Source organism: Solanum verrucosum, unplaced genomic scaffold (genome assembly GCF_900185275.1).
Source record: "Solanum verrucosum unplaced genomic scaffold, falcon-dt-bn FXZP01000280.1, whole genome shotgun sequence".
Lineage (NCBI taxonomy): Eukaryota > Viridiplantae > Streptophyta > Magnoliopsida > Solanales > Solanaceae > Solanum > Solanum verrucosum.
Genome location: NW_026019982.1, coordinates 1854535 through 1872052, shown reverse-complemented (window position 1 = coordinate 1872052; position 17518 = coordinate 1854535). Strand labels below are relative to the sequence as shown.

Below are 17518 nucleotides of genomic sequence, written 5' to 3'. Positions count from 1 at the left end.
ACCCCATTGACAAAAGAATTTTCCTTTTCAGTTTTTTGGGTTTAAATTTTTTTTGTATTCTTTGGATGTTTTGATTTGTAACCATACTATATACATTTATATGTAACGTAAAGATTTTATTCAGTGATTATAGTGAATATATGCTGTATAACTTAAAGGGGAAAATTGGTACTTGGCATCCATCTCATCGAAAATTTTAAAATGACATGGTGGAAAACGGTTAAAAATTAGGATAAAAAATTTAATAATTGAAATTTAAAATACCTTTTAAAGAGTTCAATAGCAATCATTAAATACATTTTAAAGAGTTTTCTCATAATTAAGAGTAATTATTATTATTATTATTTACCAATTTTGCATATTTGAAAGATTATATTGTTGTTTCAAAAATAGACCCACAAATTAAGGCATTGAGTTCTCCTAATTTGCTCTTTGTCACGTGGTGTGTTTGACCATTTTTGAATCTACGTAATCTTTTCAAAAAAATTATTTTTCGTTTCAGTTTTTTACTATATGCATTTGGTGTAACTTAAAGATTTTATTCTTATTCCGTGAATATGTGTTTTATTTGATATGTAAAAGAACTACGTATGACTTAATCTCTCTAAAAGTTTAATTAAATAGTGGTACGTAGTCTGTAACCAAGATATTTTTATATATGATCAGGTCAAGCTGAGTGCTAACTATTTTAATTCAAAATGGTTTATAAATGTAGTGTTAATATTAAATATTAACTATATCTTACTAAAGATTCTGATGGAAGTATGTTGCGTATCCTGTAAAAATTACTCCATAATCAACTTGAAATCATAATTGATTGGCTTTAGGTTGAAAAAAAAGTTTCTTGCTATTGTTGATCACATAATAATTAAATTATTTTTTAATATTTCAATACACTTGTTGCAATGTTTGAAATCTGACGAAGAAGAACCTCTATAGTTCAAAGTTGAGAAAGAAGTTATAAATGATCATCATCAATTTCATTTTTGGTGCTAGTATACATATCAATTCCTTAATTGATATAGAATATACATAGGAGTATTATAAATCACAACTGTTAAATAGTTTGATCTAGAAATATTTTTTTATATAACTTTTTAATTTTAACTTTATGTTTAAGATTATAAGATTAAAATGCGATACATTTTATATACATATCATTAATTTAAAATTATAAGATAACAATTTTTTTTCTTTTAAAGCTACATATCAAATCAGACCCACACTAATATATTAAAGAGTAACTTTCACATATAGCAAACAAAAAAATCATATTTGTATGCTATAACAAAGTTTGCCTAATTGCGCTCCATAGCAAACATATATATGTATTATTCGTTATACATATACAATTGAAAGCTATATATGTCTATTTCGCTATACATATATACAAAAAGAAGCAATTGTATAATTTGTTGGCTCCTCTTCAGATTTGTATAATTTCGCTGGCAGGCCATTTGTATAAATTGTTGTTAGCCTCTCGTTTGTATAAATCGTTGGCAAAAATATTTGTATATAAAAAATCGCTCTCTCTTTCGTTTTATACAAACATAAATTATACATTATACAAACATAAATTATACATTATATTTGTATAATCTGTATTTGTATAAAACGAGAAAGAGAGAAAGGCAAAAGAGAACTGGGCAGGGGAATATTTGTATTGTATAATTATAAGTGTATAAGACGAATATATATGTATTTGCATGTGTATATACAATTTTCTTTCGCTTTATACAAACATAAATTATACATTATACAAACATAAATTTTACATTATATTGTATAATATGTGTTTGTATAAAACGAGAAAGAGAGAAAGGCAAAAGAGAACTGAGCAGGAGAATATTTTTATTGTATAATTATAAGTGTATAGGACGAATATATATGTATTTGCATGTGTATATACAATTTTCTCTCGCTTTATACAAACAAAAATGCAATTTATACAATTATGTTGTATAAAGTGAGAGAGGCGAGCGAGAAAGGGAGAGTGGTGAGCGAGAATTTGGAGGGAGAGAGGCGACTGACAAACGTTTGTTACGGGACGCAATTAAATCAAACAGTAGCTACTCCATTTATTTTAGATTATAAGTTTGTCATTCTGTACAATTATCCCTACATTAAAACAGAGAAAATAAAATATTTAGGCAAAGAAATTTATTTTAAATTACCTATAATTAATAATATATTTTGTTATTTATGGGAATATATATCCTTCAATTTTACAAAGCCGAAAAATCTGCTACCACACGTAAAGGGCCGAGTGGTAAGCTAGTCGATGATCCACTTATTACATAATAAACGGGTAAGAACATATTGTACCCTTGATTTTAGCCAAAAGAGTAAAAAAAAACTGGCCAACCGGGAAATCGCTCAGTGCATGCGGCGTGATGATGGAATCGTGCTCCAACTCCTACTCGGCCGGAAGTTTCTACGTCATTGTTGAGCCCTCTGTAGTGGACGATCGTCAACTTGTAAGTTGTTATTACTAAAATAGTACAGATGATTTAGGTTATAACTTATATGCACATTCTACTAATTTAATTGGTTGTATCAATTTGATTGAATGCTTTGTTTTATGCATAATAGAAATATTCAAACTTGATAAAGCTCCAATTTTGAGTATGCAAATCTAGAGGACCAACTCATCAACACTCCAATTTACAAAACGATCATCTAGAGGTATTAGCATCATGGGGACGAGTTAGAATGTTTAGTTGCAAGTTATGTACTCTCTCAAAGTTGGAGTGTGTAATTGTTAGGTGAGGCTAAGTTCGAGGAGTATCATTTATTTACTATTACCTTTATTTTACGGGTTGGTACTTTCAGACTTATTTTGAACAGTTTACCTAATTATCTTTTAGGTGACCTAGTAGTATATGTAGAATTTAGAACTCATAAACTGTAATATATGAACCAGAAAATATAGTTAGCTTAGAATTTTGATGTCTAGTTTAGGTTTTCTCATATGAAGGTTCAGTACAATTTTTAGGTGGTTTGAAACTACTGTACTCCACCACCATATTTTCTCTTACTGGGTTTTTGATAGAATATTTATCCATATTGGATGAATGTAGAGTTTGAGCTAAAGTTACTGGTTTTTGCTGAACCTGTAATTCTACATAATTAGAAGTAGCAGAACATTTTCAATTTGGGCACATAAGTTAAACAATGATTCCGTAAGGAAATTCATCGCTGCGTGATATTTGTACTGCTGCTTATCTTAGTGTTTCATAGCTATTATAGTGTACCTTTTGAACTCAATAACGTGATATGGAGTACTAGGAGGACTAAGGTGGCATTTTCTTCAAGAATGTTATATAAGAGAGCTTAATTTGTACATAAATTACTTGCATCTCCTGGTTCTTGTATTGATGCTCTGAACCTAAGTGGAAACTGATGATGTTCAGTTGGTCATCCCTTTTTGCTCGATTCAATAGTGCAAATGAAGGTAAAAGATCAGGTGCGGATGGAGGTTTTATGTCTGAAGTTTTAAGATTTTAGTTGCCTCCCCATGATAGAGATGTTCCTTGATGTACTCAATGTCATTCTAGTGAGAAACAGAATTCAATGCAGCAAGTGACATTGTCCAATGTCCCAGCTTCTTCAAGGAGTTGTGTAACCCTTCCTTAAGTTACGTAGAATTGTCTACTTCTCTTTTTATAACAAAGCAAAGAATGAATAATCTATGGTTGATAACAAAAAAGAAATTAGGGTAGTTAATACTTGTAGTGTAATTTCAGATATTGATTCCTCATAATCTATGGCAAATTGGCTATTTTTTGGCTTTAAATTACACTGTTGGTACTGGTCGAATTCTTGAGATTGTCAGCCATATTCTTCTAGTCTCGTGGCCCCTGTTTATTTGTTAAGATTGTTTTTCTGCTTGCTGGTACATGAGCGCTCCATTTGAAGTTGGTAAAACTTTTGTGTTGCATCGTTCTAATTAGTTTCATAATTCTGCACTACAATTTTGTCTTAAATGGTTATAATTTATGTCTGATCTTAATTTTAAAAATCTATGTTTGTTGTTTCTGTGTGCAGCGGTTGCCAGACAAATTTGTCCAGGAACATGGAGATGAACTCCTTGATACCGTCAAGATTATTGTTCCCACTGATGATTTCTGGTCTGTGGGCGTGAAGAAGGCTGGTAAAATGATTTGGCTTCATGATGGTTGGCAAGAGTTTATGGAACATCATTCTGTCAACTGTTGGTACTTTTTACTGTTCAAATATGGACAGACCTCATGTTTCAATGTCCACATATTTGACCTAGCCGCAACTGAGATTGATTATCAACTTAGGAGTCATGGTAATGCTAAATCACGTGACGTTGCTCAGGATCTTTCTCACGGAAAGGATAAAATTGTTGGTGATAAGGGTGTCACGAGCTCCGTTGAAATTGTGGATCTTTTGGAAACTGAGCAGGGACCAGAGAGTTCAGCTAAGTCATCTGAACTTTCACATAGAGCCAAAAGACGTAAAATTGCATCTGGAAAGATTAAGATTTCGCGCTGCTATGAAACAAGAAGCAGAACAAACAAATTACATGATAACGGACAGCTATTAAATGCAAAGAATTTGAACATATCGGGCAATGGCAGTTTAACTAAGCCAGTAGGTGGAAAATTAGTTCGGCGAAGTATGAAAACTCCTATACACTCTGCAGTGGCAACTGGAGGTATGACTAATCCAAATAATGAACAAGAGAGAAGTAAAAACAATGTACTTCATTTCAATGAAAGTAAATATATGGAGATTCCAGATGAATTTGTATCAGTATCTTCAAATAAAACCAATTGCAAGACCAGCTAGTTTGTTTTCCAACCAAATATTGTAAGCTTGAAAATTTATCTGCATCATATTGAGATCTAATTTGATAAATGCAGATACAAGGAAATCGTTCACGAGTAAGCAACGGGAGAAATCTGTAGGGCTTGGAAGGTATGATCGTCGCGAAAGAGCACAACAGAAAGCATCAGAAATGAGCAGGGCCATTCAAACTGCCAAAATGTTCATTCCAGAAAATCCTTACTTCTTGCAGATTCTTGAAAAATACAACATAGTACGGAACTATATTCTGGTGAGCCTTTGTACCTATACATTAAACTGAATGTGTCATTTTTTTCTTCTTTAAACTGCTTTGTATCTCAATAAATTCATACTCATGCATATTAATCTTACATTCTTCTTGATGCATACTTCACAACTCGTCATAATCTGCAGAATTTACCAGTTGAGTTTGTCCGAAAGTATATGCCAAAGACTTCAGAACTAATTGAACTTCAAGATACTGATGGAAATAAGTGGAATGTCCGTTGCATTAGGAGGAAACATCGGGTGCTTTTAAGCAAAGGATGGTTGAACTTTGTTACAGATAACAGTTTACTGGTAGGAGATGTTTGCGTCTTTGAGTTGATCAAGGACGCTCAGGCTGATGAACTAATGCTGAAGGTGCACATGTTTTGCAATAGGGTGGAAGAAAATTCGAAAAATTTACACACTGGTAGCCTATCTGAACCAACCCTGTCTACCGGTAAAAACTGTATACTTCAGTTCGATGAAAGTAAGCATACAGAGAGTTCAGATGCATTCGAACCATTATCTTCAGATAGAACCAATCACAAGACTGGTTAGTTTGTTTAACCAACAGAAAATCCGAAGCTTGAAAAACTTATCTGCATCACTGAGAGCTAATTTGATGAATTGCAGATACAGAGAATTCATCCGGACAGCAACAGGAGAAATCCGTAGTGCATGGAAGCTCTGGTAATCGTCGTAAAAGAGGACGACCAAGGGATGCAGAAGCAAACACTGGTTAGTTTGTTTAACCAACAGAAAATCTGAATCTCGAAAAACTTATCTGCATTACTGAGAGCTAATTTGACGAATTGCAGATACAGAGAATTCATCCGGACAGCAACAGGAGAAATCCGTAGTGTATGGAAGCTCTGGTAATCGTCGTAAAAGAGGACGACCAAGGGATGCAGAAGCAAACAGGGCAACTACTGCTGCCAAAATGTTTACGCCAGAAAATCCTTACTTCATGATAACTCTTGGAGAATATCACGTGGTTCGGAACTATATTCTGGTGAGCCTTTCTACCTATACAATAAACTAAAGGTGTCTGATTTTTTTAATTTTTTTTTGGCTGAAACTGCTTTGTATCTTAATATGTTCTTTACTCATGTAAACTAATTTAACATTCTTATTGAATCTTGACACATACTTCGCAATTTGTCCTAATCTGCAGAATATACCACCTGAATTTGTCCGAGATTATATGCCAAAGACTTCAGAACCAATTAAACTTCAAAATTCTGATGGCAATAAGTGGACTGCACATTGCCTTAGGAGGAAAACTTATATGTTTTTAAGCAAAGGATGGGTACATTTTGTTAGGGATAATAGTTTAGTGTTAGGAGATGCTTGTGTCTTTGAGTTGATCAAGGGCATTCAGGCTGATGAACTTATGCTGAAGGTGCATATATTCCGCAATAAGGTGGAACAAAATTCAATAATTTGACGCACTTGTAGTGATCTGAATAAATATTGTCTATCGGTAAATGAGGGAGGTGATATTTTTGGATGGTCTTCTTCGCCTTTTTTTTTCTTTCCAATTGGAGCCTTGTAACTCTAGCTGTTGACATGTCCATATTAGAAATGCAGAGGCTATTTTCTTGATATTCTTTTGCCTTTTTTCGTTTGTGCATTTTTTTCTCCCATGCTTTCCGTTGGTCAATAATCAGCTAAAGTTCTCTAACAGAGACTTGATGGAGTTAAGCTGAATTGAGGGGGAAGTCATTTTGTCACAATTGTGATTTCTTCATAAAATTCTGAATTCCAAACGTGAATAAATGCTAAGTACTTTCTTTAATCCATTGTCGCATCTCCTAAAGAATAAATAAATTCAAGAAAAAAAAGTCTCGAGAAATCAAATACCACGAGAGGGAAGTGTATTTACCAGTCGATTTGCACTATTTGAGGGATAAAAACCTTGAAAAAGCCCTTTTCCATAACCTCTTTTGCTGCCAAATTTTAAGAGAATAGATGAACTCGCGGCGCATCCTTAACCCTATGTGCTTCTTTATGTTGAAGGGGAAAATGTAAAAGGAAAATAAATTACAAAAATCTTAAGATCCTCATAGGGCATTTGCCCTTTTCCTTTTCTCATGTAGTAAAATTAACCATTTTTCTCTATTTATATACTTCAATAATTCAGTCAATATTCTTCTTTGGCCATTATCCACCAAAGTCTCACTCATTAATATGCTCTTGTCTATAAAACTTGTGAGGAAAAATAAAGCACCACTCCATATGAAGTGATCCAATCTTTGCTGCATAACACACTTGAACAAAAGTTCAACTACTTAAAAATAGCAATTTTGGCATTCTACTTAAAAAAATTCGGAGTACCATGCAAAAGTTGATGCTAGTAAGTAGTAATAGTGTGTTGTTAGTAGCCGCGGTTGTTAAGGAAACACTCTCGTAAAAGAAATAAAGAAGTAAAAATAATAATGAAGTCATTATCGTCGATAAAACAACAAAATAATGACCCCAACTACTTATTAATTCAACCCTCATTTGACACCCCCTTAACGTCCATCAATGAATTAAAGAAAGTACTTTGCATTTATTCAGAATTTTATGAAGAAATCACAATTGTGACAAAATGACTCCCCCTCAATTCAGCTTAACTCCATCAAGTCTCTGTTAGAGAACTTTGGCTGATTGTTGACCAATGGAAAGCATGTGAGAAAAAAATGCACAAACAAAAAAGGGCAAAGGAATATCAAGAAAATAGCCTCTGCATTGCTAATATGGACATATCAACAGCTAGAGTTACAACTTACAAGGCTCCAATTGGAAAGAAAAAAAAAGGCAAAGAAGATCATCCAAAAAATATCACCTCCCTCATTTACCGATAGACAATATTTATTCAGATCACTACAAGTGCGTCAAATTATGGAATTTTGTTCCACCTTATTGCGGAATATATGCACCTTCAGCATAAGTTCGTCAGCCTGAATTATTATCCCTAACAAAATGTACCCATCCTTTGCTTAGAAACATACACGTTTTCCTCCTAAGGCAATGTGCAGTCCCCTTATTGCCATCAGAATTTTGAAGTTTAATTGGTTCTGAAGTCTTTGGCATATAACCTCGGACAAATTTAGGTGGTATATTCTGCAGATTAGGACAAATTGCGAAGTATGTGTCAAGATTCAATAAGAATGTTAAATTAGTTTACATGAGTAAAGAACATATTAAGATACAAAGCAGTTTCAGCCAAAAAATAAAAATTTAAAAAAATCAGACACCTTTAGTTTATTGTATAGGTAGAAAGGTTCACCAGAATATAGTTCCGCACCACGTTATATTCTTCAAGAGTTATCGTAAGGATTTTCTGGAGTAAACATTTTGGCAGCAGTAGTTGCCCTGTTTGCTTCTGCATCCCTTGGTCGTCCTCTTTTACGACAATTACCAGAGCTTCCATGCACTACGGATTTCTCCTGTTGCTGTCCGGATGAATTCTCTGTATCTGCAATTCATCAAATTAGCTCTCAGTATGATGCAGATAAGTTTTTCGAGCTTCAGATTTTCTGTTGGTTAAACAAACTGTTAGTGGAAATGTAAAATTAAAGAACAAGGAAGAACAACAATATTTAATGTGGTTCGGATCAGAATGATCCTACGTCCACTAGAGAACAACTGCACCAATATTTATTTCACTCCAAAAGAGTACAAATGATTTTTCTCCAAGCCATTGTCTGTGCGAAGATACTTTATTTTTCTCTCCATTTGATTTTCAACCAAAATCTAACACTCTTTAAATGTTTCAAAATCATCACCTTTTGCCTTCAAGAAACGCACCCAAACCTTTCGTGAAAAATCATCAATGAATGTGAGGAGATACATCTTTCCTCCCTTCGATGGAAGCTTAGAGGGACCCCATAAATCTGAATGGATGTAGTCTAGCACCCCTCTCATATTGTGCTTGCCAATGTTGAAGCTGACCTTTTTCTGCTTCCCTAAGACGCAGTGCTCACAAAATTCAAGTGTGCTAATCTTCTCACCATTCAAAAAGTTGTGGTTGCTCAACATATCCAATCCTCATACGCTTATATGACCTAGTCTCATGTGCCATAATTTTGTCTTGTCATCATTAGATAACTGCACTATAGATTCATTTACGGAGCCAATAAAGGTGTTTCTCGCAAGTGTGTAGAGGCCATCCTCCAGCTTGGCCATCAACATGACTAAAGACCTTTTAGTCACTTTCATAGTTCCTCCTTCACTCATGTACTTGTAGCCTTGTTTATCCAAAGTACCCAGGGAGATCAAATTTTTCTTTAGATCAAGAACATGATGGACTTCTGTAATAGTCCTCACGATTCCATCATGGCAGCGAACACGAACAGAACCAATGCCAACTATTTTACAAGTTGCATTATTGCCCATTAATATGGTTCCTCCACTTGTTTCATAGCTACTGAACCAATCTCTTCGGAATGTCATATACAGAGTACAACCAGAGTCTAAGACCCATTTGTTGTCATAAACTCCACTATTGCATGATGTTATTAGTACATAATCATCATCAGAATCATGTACTTGCTCAACAATGGATGCACTCGCCTTTTTATTGGACTTCAACATAGGGCAATCTCGTTCAAAGTGCCTCTTCTTGTGAAAGCTCCAACACTCCTCATTCTTCTTGTTCACACGAGACTTTGATCTGTACTTCGATTTTACTCCTTCCATGTTGGCTAGTACGACCTCTCACAAAGAGCCCACTAGTTTCATCACCTTTGTCTCCTTCAAAATGCATCCGCACATCACAAGAGTTAAGTGTTTGCCACACTTGCTCAAGAGTGATAGACTTCTTGCTATACATCATTGAATTCTCAATATCATGATATTTTGAAGTCAATGAAAATAGCAAAGCACATGCAAGTGTCTCATCATCCTTTTTAATTCCAGCAGTCTCTAAGTCCATCACAAGTTTATTGAACGTATCTAGATGGTCCTGCAACAAAGTACCTAAATCCATCTTAAATGTATGAAGACGACGTTGTAACAACAACATTGTTGTCACTGACCGGTCCTTGTAAAGCCATTCCAGCATTTTTCATAACTCACTTCACAGAGTACGTTAGGTGCAAGGGACAGTTGGATTACACTCAATGCATCTCTTTCAATCTTCTCCTTGTCAGAAATCGGGGTACTTTTCGTCAATAACATGGATTGAACCTTCCCTCCACAATAACGCCATCATATGTATCTTCCAGATATTGAAGTTGTTGCGCCCACTAAATCTATCAATTTCAAACTTCATGGAACTCATCTTTACTTGTTCTTCCTCTTATACTACAATGTATTTGGAAATACAGAAAATCGAAGTAATTCTTTTCTGATGTGAAGTTCAGACTATGTTGCAACCACAGAGCATACTCAGACAAAACCTTGGCTCTGATATCAATTGTTAGTGAAAACGTAAAATTAAAGAACAAGGAAGAACAACAATATTTAACGTGGTTGGATCATAATGATCTTACGTCCACTAGAGAACAATTGCACCAATATTTATTTCACTCCAAAATAGTACAAATGAAATACTACAAGAGAGAGAAGATCAAATGTCTTAGAAGGTGAGAAGGCAAGTGAGGATGTCTTGAAAATGAACTAAGAGCTACCTATTTATAGAAATGAATTCTTCCTATTGATGTCGTCCATGACATCACTATGTGTCAAAATGTCAAGGTTAAACATGTGAAACCATTTTATGATTTACATAAATTTCACCTACCAAAATACTATCTTGACTTTTATTTTGTACTAATAAAGAATTATATTCCTATCAAATCTTCATATTAATTCATCTTCCATTGAATTTGATTCCACAAAAAAACAAACCAACTCTTTCACAAACTAACCAGTCTTGTGATTGGTTCTATCTGAAGATAATGGTTCGAATGCATCTGAACTCTATGTATGCTTACTTTCCTCGAACTAAAGTATACAATTTTTACCGGTAGACAGGGTTGGTACAGATAGGCTACGTCGTGCGGCCCTAGGTAACGCCTAGTTTAGTGTAGCATCTGGGTTCCGCCTTTGCCTTGTCGAGTTTTGCTTCTGATCTCTCTCTGAGTCTCTAGTGCGTTATCTCATTTTGGAACTTCTAATCAGACCTGGTTAAACACGACATAGATCAAAGGGTGGGTCGTTCAGTGTGTAAATTTTTCAAAATTTCTTCCACCCTATTGCGAAACATGTGCACTTTCAGCATTAGTTCATCAGCATGAACGTCTTTGATCAACTCAAAGACGCAAACATCTCCTACCAGTAAACTGCTATCCGTAACAAAGTTCAACCATCATTTGCTTAAAAGCACCCGATGTTTCCTCCTAATACAACAGACATTCCACTTATTTCCATCAGTATCTTGAAGTTCAATTAGTTCTGAAGTCTTTGGCATATACTTTCGGACAAACTCAACTGGTAAATTCTGCAGATTATGACGAGTTGTGAAGTATGCATCAAGAAGAATGCAAGATTAGAATGCATGAGTATGAATATATTGAGATACAAAGCAATTTAAAGAAGAAAAAAAATGACACATTCAATTTAATGTATAGGTACAAAGGCTCACCAAAATATAGTTTCGTACTTCTGTTGTGCTTTTTCGCGATGATCATACATTCCACGCCCTACAGATTTCTCATGTTGCTGGCTTGTGAACGATTTCCTTGTATCTGCATTTATCAAATTAGATCTCAATATGATGCAGATAAATTTTCAAGCTTACAATATTTGGTTGGAGAACAAACTAGCCGATCTTGCAATTGGTTTTACTTGAAGATACTGATCCAAATTCATTTGCAATCTCCATATATTTACTTTGATTTAAATGAAGTACATTGTTTTTACTTCTCTCTTGTGCATTATTTGGATTAATCATACCTCCAGTTGCCACTGCAGAGTGTATAGGAGTTTTCATACGTTGCCAAACTAATTTGCTTTCAATTGTGCCTTTTCCGAAGAGTTGTGACATTTTACCTCCAATTTTTCATTCTTTTGCATATATTTTCTTACAAAACAAAATAGTTTGTGTGATTCGTTGTTGTGTTTTGCATTTGTTGAAGTTCTCGAAGTTTGAGGTACTGCTACTTCTTAAATTCCTTAAGGGCACACAATCGGTGTTGTGGCCTCAAATAGTTCTTTTCTTTTCTTTCATCTTTTATTTCTGATTGTTTAGGGTTTAGTGTTTCGGGTTTAGGGAAATTTCGAAAGTATTGCTTTTAGCCACTTATTAATATTCCCTCCGTTTCAAAAAGAATAACCTTCTTTCCTTTTTTAATTTGTTTAAAAAAGAATGATCTCTTTCTTTTTTTGGTAATATTTTAATTTCAATTTTCCATGTGACATATTTAAGGCCACAAGATTAAATGCAATTTTGTACATTTGACATTTGTGAAATGGAGAGGATTTTAGTAGGCGTTTGGCCATGCGTATCATGAGATGGAATCATCATTTGGACATGCGATTTTACGCTGATTCCATCTCATGATTCCATATCATGAGATGTGATTTCATATTCTCCAAAAACCATGATATAAAATTATATGGGAATTCCATATCATGATTTGAGATATTTTAATACAAAAATTGATCCACAAATTTATATTTTATTAAAACAACCTCACATTTATATCTACTGACCATTTATTTCATATGTAAATAAAATTTATAATCACAACATTACTTTTTAAAAATTATTATTCTCACCAACATATAATCACTTTAACTCACACCAACCGATTGTTAAAGTGATGAAATATTTATGGCCTATGAGCATAAAAATCTAATTGCAAATAATATTGATCAACAAATGGCTCAAAAATAACAATGTTAGTTCATCTTCTCAGTCACATGATAGAGAAATGCAAGTTCAACGTGAAGAAATTATTCGTATTATGTGGAAGGATTATATTAAAGATTAGTACAATACAATTTATGTTTAATTTTTTTTATTAAATTAAAGTTAGATAAAACAACTACTTAAGTGGAGAACAAATAACTTTATAATAATTTATTATACGATTTTATAAATTTTTGTTTATTTGATAAGATTAAATAATCAATTGGGCTATTTTAATAATTTTACAACTTATGAGATTTTTATGTTTATGAGAAAATATACAACACAAAAAATTCGTATCGCATGTCTAAACAAAATTTCAATTTCATCTCATGATTTCATATCATAATACTATATCATAATACCATATTGCATGGCCAAACGGGCCATTAGTCTTTTGAGCTTGAAGAAACCCCTGAAACTAGTCGGTGAGACCGGTATAACTTTTGTAATCCTACACAGCACATGTAGGAAGGAAGGCCATTTATAAGTATGATTGTTCATATTCTATAGAATGGGTTCCATGAAACCATTTCTCGACAACAATATTATTCATCGATCAACAACATAGTTATGAAAATAAAAGTATTAATGAAATATTAAAGTGAAATATTTTAATGTCTCATCTTCTTGTATTCATCTTGCAACAGAATTACATTAATATTTGGCTTGCTCTAGCAAAATTGTTAGAAATTAAAGCAATTTTGCTAGAACAAGACAATTCTCTGCAAAACAAATACACAAAAGGCATTAAGACATCTCACCTGAATATTTCGTTAATACCTCTCATTTTCACAACTATATTTGTTGATCAATGGATAAATTTGTTATAAAAAAAAAAGATAACATGGAACTCATTCTTTAGAATATGAATCATCCTTGAAATATGGTCTCATAAAACTCATTCTTTAGAATTTCAATCATCCTCGTTAACAGCCACCGGGTAGAGTTTCAAAACAAATACGCCTAAAACTCATTCTGATACTCTCAATATACTTTCTGGTATTAACACATTCTTAAGAAACAAATGCAAAATGCAAACTTAAAGTTTGTGATTTTGGGCTTTGCTTGGACAGTCATTATCATATATAACATAATTTATAATTCTATTTCATAAGTTATAATTCTCTTTTGCCACCCACATTTATACAATGCTGTGGACCAAGTTAAAAAATATAAAAATAAATTTGTTCAACATTTAATAGTCTCAACAATTTTACAAAAAAATTAACACCATAGAAAAATATAAGAGTAATATTTTACAAACATGTAGTGCTGATATTTAACTCCAATCTTAGTGAAAAAAATGCAAGATAGGAGGTGATGGACTGCACACAATTTATGAGTTCTCATTTACACTCACCACAAAGTGAGCATAATACAATTTGAGTAAAACTCAATGCAACATACAAAATTTATAAACTGATTTAGTGCCATGATTTAACTCCATCTCGTTGAATTATTCAAGAGAAGAAGCTGATAAACAGCACTAACTTTCTGAGTTTTTTCAGACCCTAACCCCACTAATATATTCTAGAGCAAGAGTATAGTTAAAACTCAAAGTTAAACACATACTTAAGAAAAAAAAATTAAGAACAAAACTATGAATAGCCTCAGTAAAATCCGGTGTGATCATGATTGATGCAGTGAAAATAAGGAGGTTCCCCCTGCAAAAGCAGGGACCTTAGATCCACTACACCTCACCGTTGGATTGGATCATCATCGGCTGCTAATAAATAAATAAAAAATTGGGAATAAAAATTTCTGAATCTCAGAGAAATTAAATAATTTCATGATGAATGCTAATTGCAATCTCAAATACTATCCAGCAATTTCAGATCTCGTCATAGATTTAATTATAAGCAAATAAAAAGGATTAAGTAGTATAAGATTATGAGGCTCAGTAATATAAACAGCTCTATCAATCACAGAAAATCAGAAGCAGAACTGGCATTAAAGCTGTATTAGAAAATCATCACTGCCAAAATAATTTGTGACAACAGAAGATAAATCTGGCTCATATCAAGAAATTCAACCAATTTATGTTATGCTTCATCGATTTCTCTCAGAAGCGCGGATAAATCCGTTTTAATCATCGCCAAATTCTAAGAAATTACAGAAATTTCTTACAAAATTGGGGATGTTGCCGTTGATTTGACACAAATTAGCCATGAATAGAAGGTACAAAGGGCTAAACTGCAACACTAGCGGCGATTAAATTTAGCACGAGCTTTGGGGCTTCTAACTTCACTATATAAACTCAGATGAGCCCGGGAGGCTACGTGCAAATAAAACAGAAAAGAACAGAAAGTAAAACAATTACTCCAATGTGAACAGAGAAACGGGGAACACCATTGAAGCAAAGAAAATGCTGGGTTAAGAATAACTGATGATAAAGCCTGGAGTTTTTTGAGTTTTATAGGGAAAGGAGCGCCTCTGAAACCCTAATTTGTGCCTCTGTGAGGTGAAGGCCCAGTACGCATTCCGGGTCAGATTAGCCCGCATAGCTTAATTTGTGACTCTTTAAGGTGAAGGCCCAGTATGCATTCCGGGTCAGATTGGCCCGCAATCAGCGTGGACTATTTCTTAATTGTTATTGTTACTAATATTATTCTCTCCATCTCATTTTATGTGATACTTTTTGAATTTTGAGATTTAAACAAGTCTATCTTTGATCGTAAGTTTTTCATAGATCTTTAAATATTCTGAATTATTAATTATCGTGACTTATAGTACTTTTTACGTAATTTACAAATATATAAATTTTATTTCAAAAAAATTAAAGATTTCATGCACAAATTTTCGATCAAACTTAAACTATTTGACTCTTGAAAAACGAAAAGTGTCACATAATATTGGGACAAAGGAAGTAATATTTAGCATCTTTTATTTAGTGATCTTTGAACTTATCAACATATTTCATTTTAAATATTTGAATTAACTTATGTGTCAATTGAATACGTATTTTTTATTCAAATTTTGAAGAAGAAAAAACTTATGTTATGTTTTTATTTGTTTATCATATAGTTAAACAAATATTTTAGAGTTTTATGGCTTATTGAGATTAATGTGTATAAATAAATAAAAAGACATATTTTTATATGATTCATTTAACTATTTAGTGGACGAATCGGAACACACACACAAAAATAAAAGTGTGGTAACATATAAAAATGAGTTATTCAATTGAAACAAGAGATTGGTGTGTTTGGTAGAGAAGAAAACTTTTTCTTCAAAATTTATCTATGTTTGAGTTGGATTAGTTCATAAACTGTTTGAAAGAAATCTTATCTATGTTTGAGTTGGGCCAGTTTATAAACTCTATGAAGTTAGAAATAATTGAATTTGTAAACATATAACAACATTCAATCTGAATTGTCTGGTGATGGAAATAATTGAACTTACAAAATAGATAACAACACATAGAATGAGAATGAGAGTGCCGAAATGTCTATAGCTTGAAATAATTGCACTTGCAAAATAGATAACCACACAAATAACATCGCTGACAATAACACTCAATAGAATGAGAGTCCTAAGCCAAATTTAAAAAAAGATATCTTATGTTTACGTAATAAGTTTTTATATATATATTTTATTCTTGGAAATTCTTAAAATATATGATAGTTAATAATAATTTAAAAATAAATTATTTTTTTTCAATTGGCAATATAATAGGAGTATTTCTTGTGGTAAGAGACAAATATGTATATATAAATTATTGTACGTTACATAACATTACACATGTTTATATTTTGGATAAATACTTATTGATTAATGTTTCAAAAAAAATTCAATTAAGTCAATTGTTACACAAACTATCAAAATTATTTAAAAGTGTTTTAAAATAGAATTAAGATATTATAGGGATTGTTATGCTTAATTAGGAGATGTTCAAAGTTAAGATAATGACTTTTTAAAGTTTAATTATTTGATAATCTAATTAATTTGAGCTGGAAATATCTTACAAAGCCAATGTAAAACACGATTGATTCAGCATATTTAATTGCCTATAATTTTTAATTATAATTACATCAATCGTATTTTAAAAAGTGATAAAACTTTGAAAATATGTACATAAATAATTGATAAAAGATGGACAACAAACTCTTAAGAAAATTTCAATTAATACTAATGATAAATACATAACTATTTTATATTTATATAATACCACTATTAAGAAAATTTCAATGAATACTAACTAGTTATAAGTAGATAATTATTTTTCTGGGACCTAAAGCCATGCTTCAGGGTCTCATGATATCTGTCCAATTGCATTATTAGGCCACCCTGCCTTCTAAATCTTTAGACGACATTGCACCTTTTTAGTTGTGATGTCAAACCTTATGAATGGGTATACGACTTTTAAGTTGGATCAATTCATAAACAATCAAATACTTTGCCCCTTCTAAGGGCATCTCCAATTATCTTTATAAATTGTCTTCCTATAGACGGTGATGGAGTCACGATTTTCAATAAGGGGTTCAAAATCTAAAGAAATAAATACACGAAGTAGCTGAAGGGGTTTGGCATCTACTCTATATATATATACCTAAAAAAATATTTTAATCATGTATAAATAGTATAATTTTC

At 32.6% G+C, this 17518-nt stretch overlaps 1 protein-coding gene and 6 non-coding genes across 8 annotated transcripts; 1 reads left to right on the top strand and 6 right to left on the bottom strand.

Annotated features, from left to right (window-relative positions):
• Window positions 1-2346: 2346 nt before the first annotated feature.
• LOC125817419 (B3 domain-containing transcription factor VRN1-like) lies at window positions 2347-6580 on the top strand. 2 transcript variants are annotated; one of them, XM_049496952.1, is made up of 7 exons: window positions 2347-2477; window positions 4048-4684; window positions 4893-5086; window positions 5230-5569; window positions 5716-5820; window positions 5901-6094; window positions 6257-6580. In XM_049496952.1, the coding sequence occupies exons 1-7, from the start codon at window positions 2394-2396 to the stop codon at window positions 6527-6529; spliced, it is 1827 nt and encodes a 608-aa protein (XP_049352909.1). In that variant the 5' UTR covers window positions 2347-2393; the 3' UTR covers window positions 6530-6580. The 2 variants fall into 2 exon arrangements, with proteins under 2 accessions (XP_049352909.1, XP_049352907.1); XM_049496950.1 differs by having other exon boundaries at window positions 5230-5635.
• A 7610-nt stretch (window positions 6581-14190) lies between these two features.
• LOC125817775 (small nucleolar RNA snoR97) lies at window positions 14191-14296 on the bottom strand. The gene has a single exon (XR_007442311.1). It is a non-coding gene; the product is annotated as a small nucleolar RNA snoR97 (small nucleolar RNA).
• A 52-nt stretch (window positions 14297-14348) lies between these two features.
• On the bottom strand, window positions 14349-14457 carry LOC125817774 (small nucleolar RNA snoR97). The gene has a single exon (XR_007442310.1). It is a non-coding gene; the product is annotated as a small nucleolar RNA snoR97 (small nucleolar RNA).
• A 78-nt stretch (window positions 14458-14535) lies between these two features.
• LOC125817789 (small nucleolar RNA Z278) lies at window positions 14536-14652 on the bottom strand. Its single transcript, XR_007442324.1, has one exon. It is a non-coding gene; the product is annotated as a small nucleolar RNA Z278 (small nucleolar RNA).
• A 166-nt stretch (window positions 14653-14818) lies between these two features.
• On the bottom strand, window positions 14819-14912 carry LOC125817788 (small nucleolar RNA Z223). Its single transcript, XR_007442323.1, has one exon. It is a non-coding gene; the product is annotated as a small nucleolar RNA Z223 (small nucleolar RNA).
• Window positions 14913-14938: 26 nt separating this feature from the next.
• LOC125817780 (small nucleolar RNA U36a) lies at window positions 14939-15026 on the bottom strand. Its single transcript, XR_007442315.1, has one exon. It is a non-coding gene; the product is annotated as a small nucleolar RNA U36a (small nucleolar RNA).
• A 37-nt stretch (window positions 15027-15063) lies between these two features.
• LOC125817785 (small nucleolar RNA snoR134) lies at window positions 15064-15213 on the bottom strand. The gene has a single exon (XR_007442320.1). It is a non-coding gene; the product is annotated as a small nucleolar RNA snoR134 (small nucleolar RNA).
• Between the last annotated feature and the right edge of the window lie 2305 nt (window positions 15214-17518).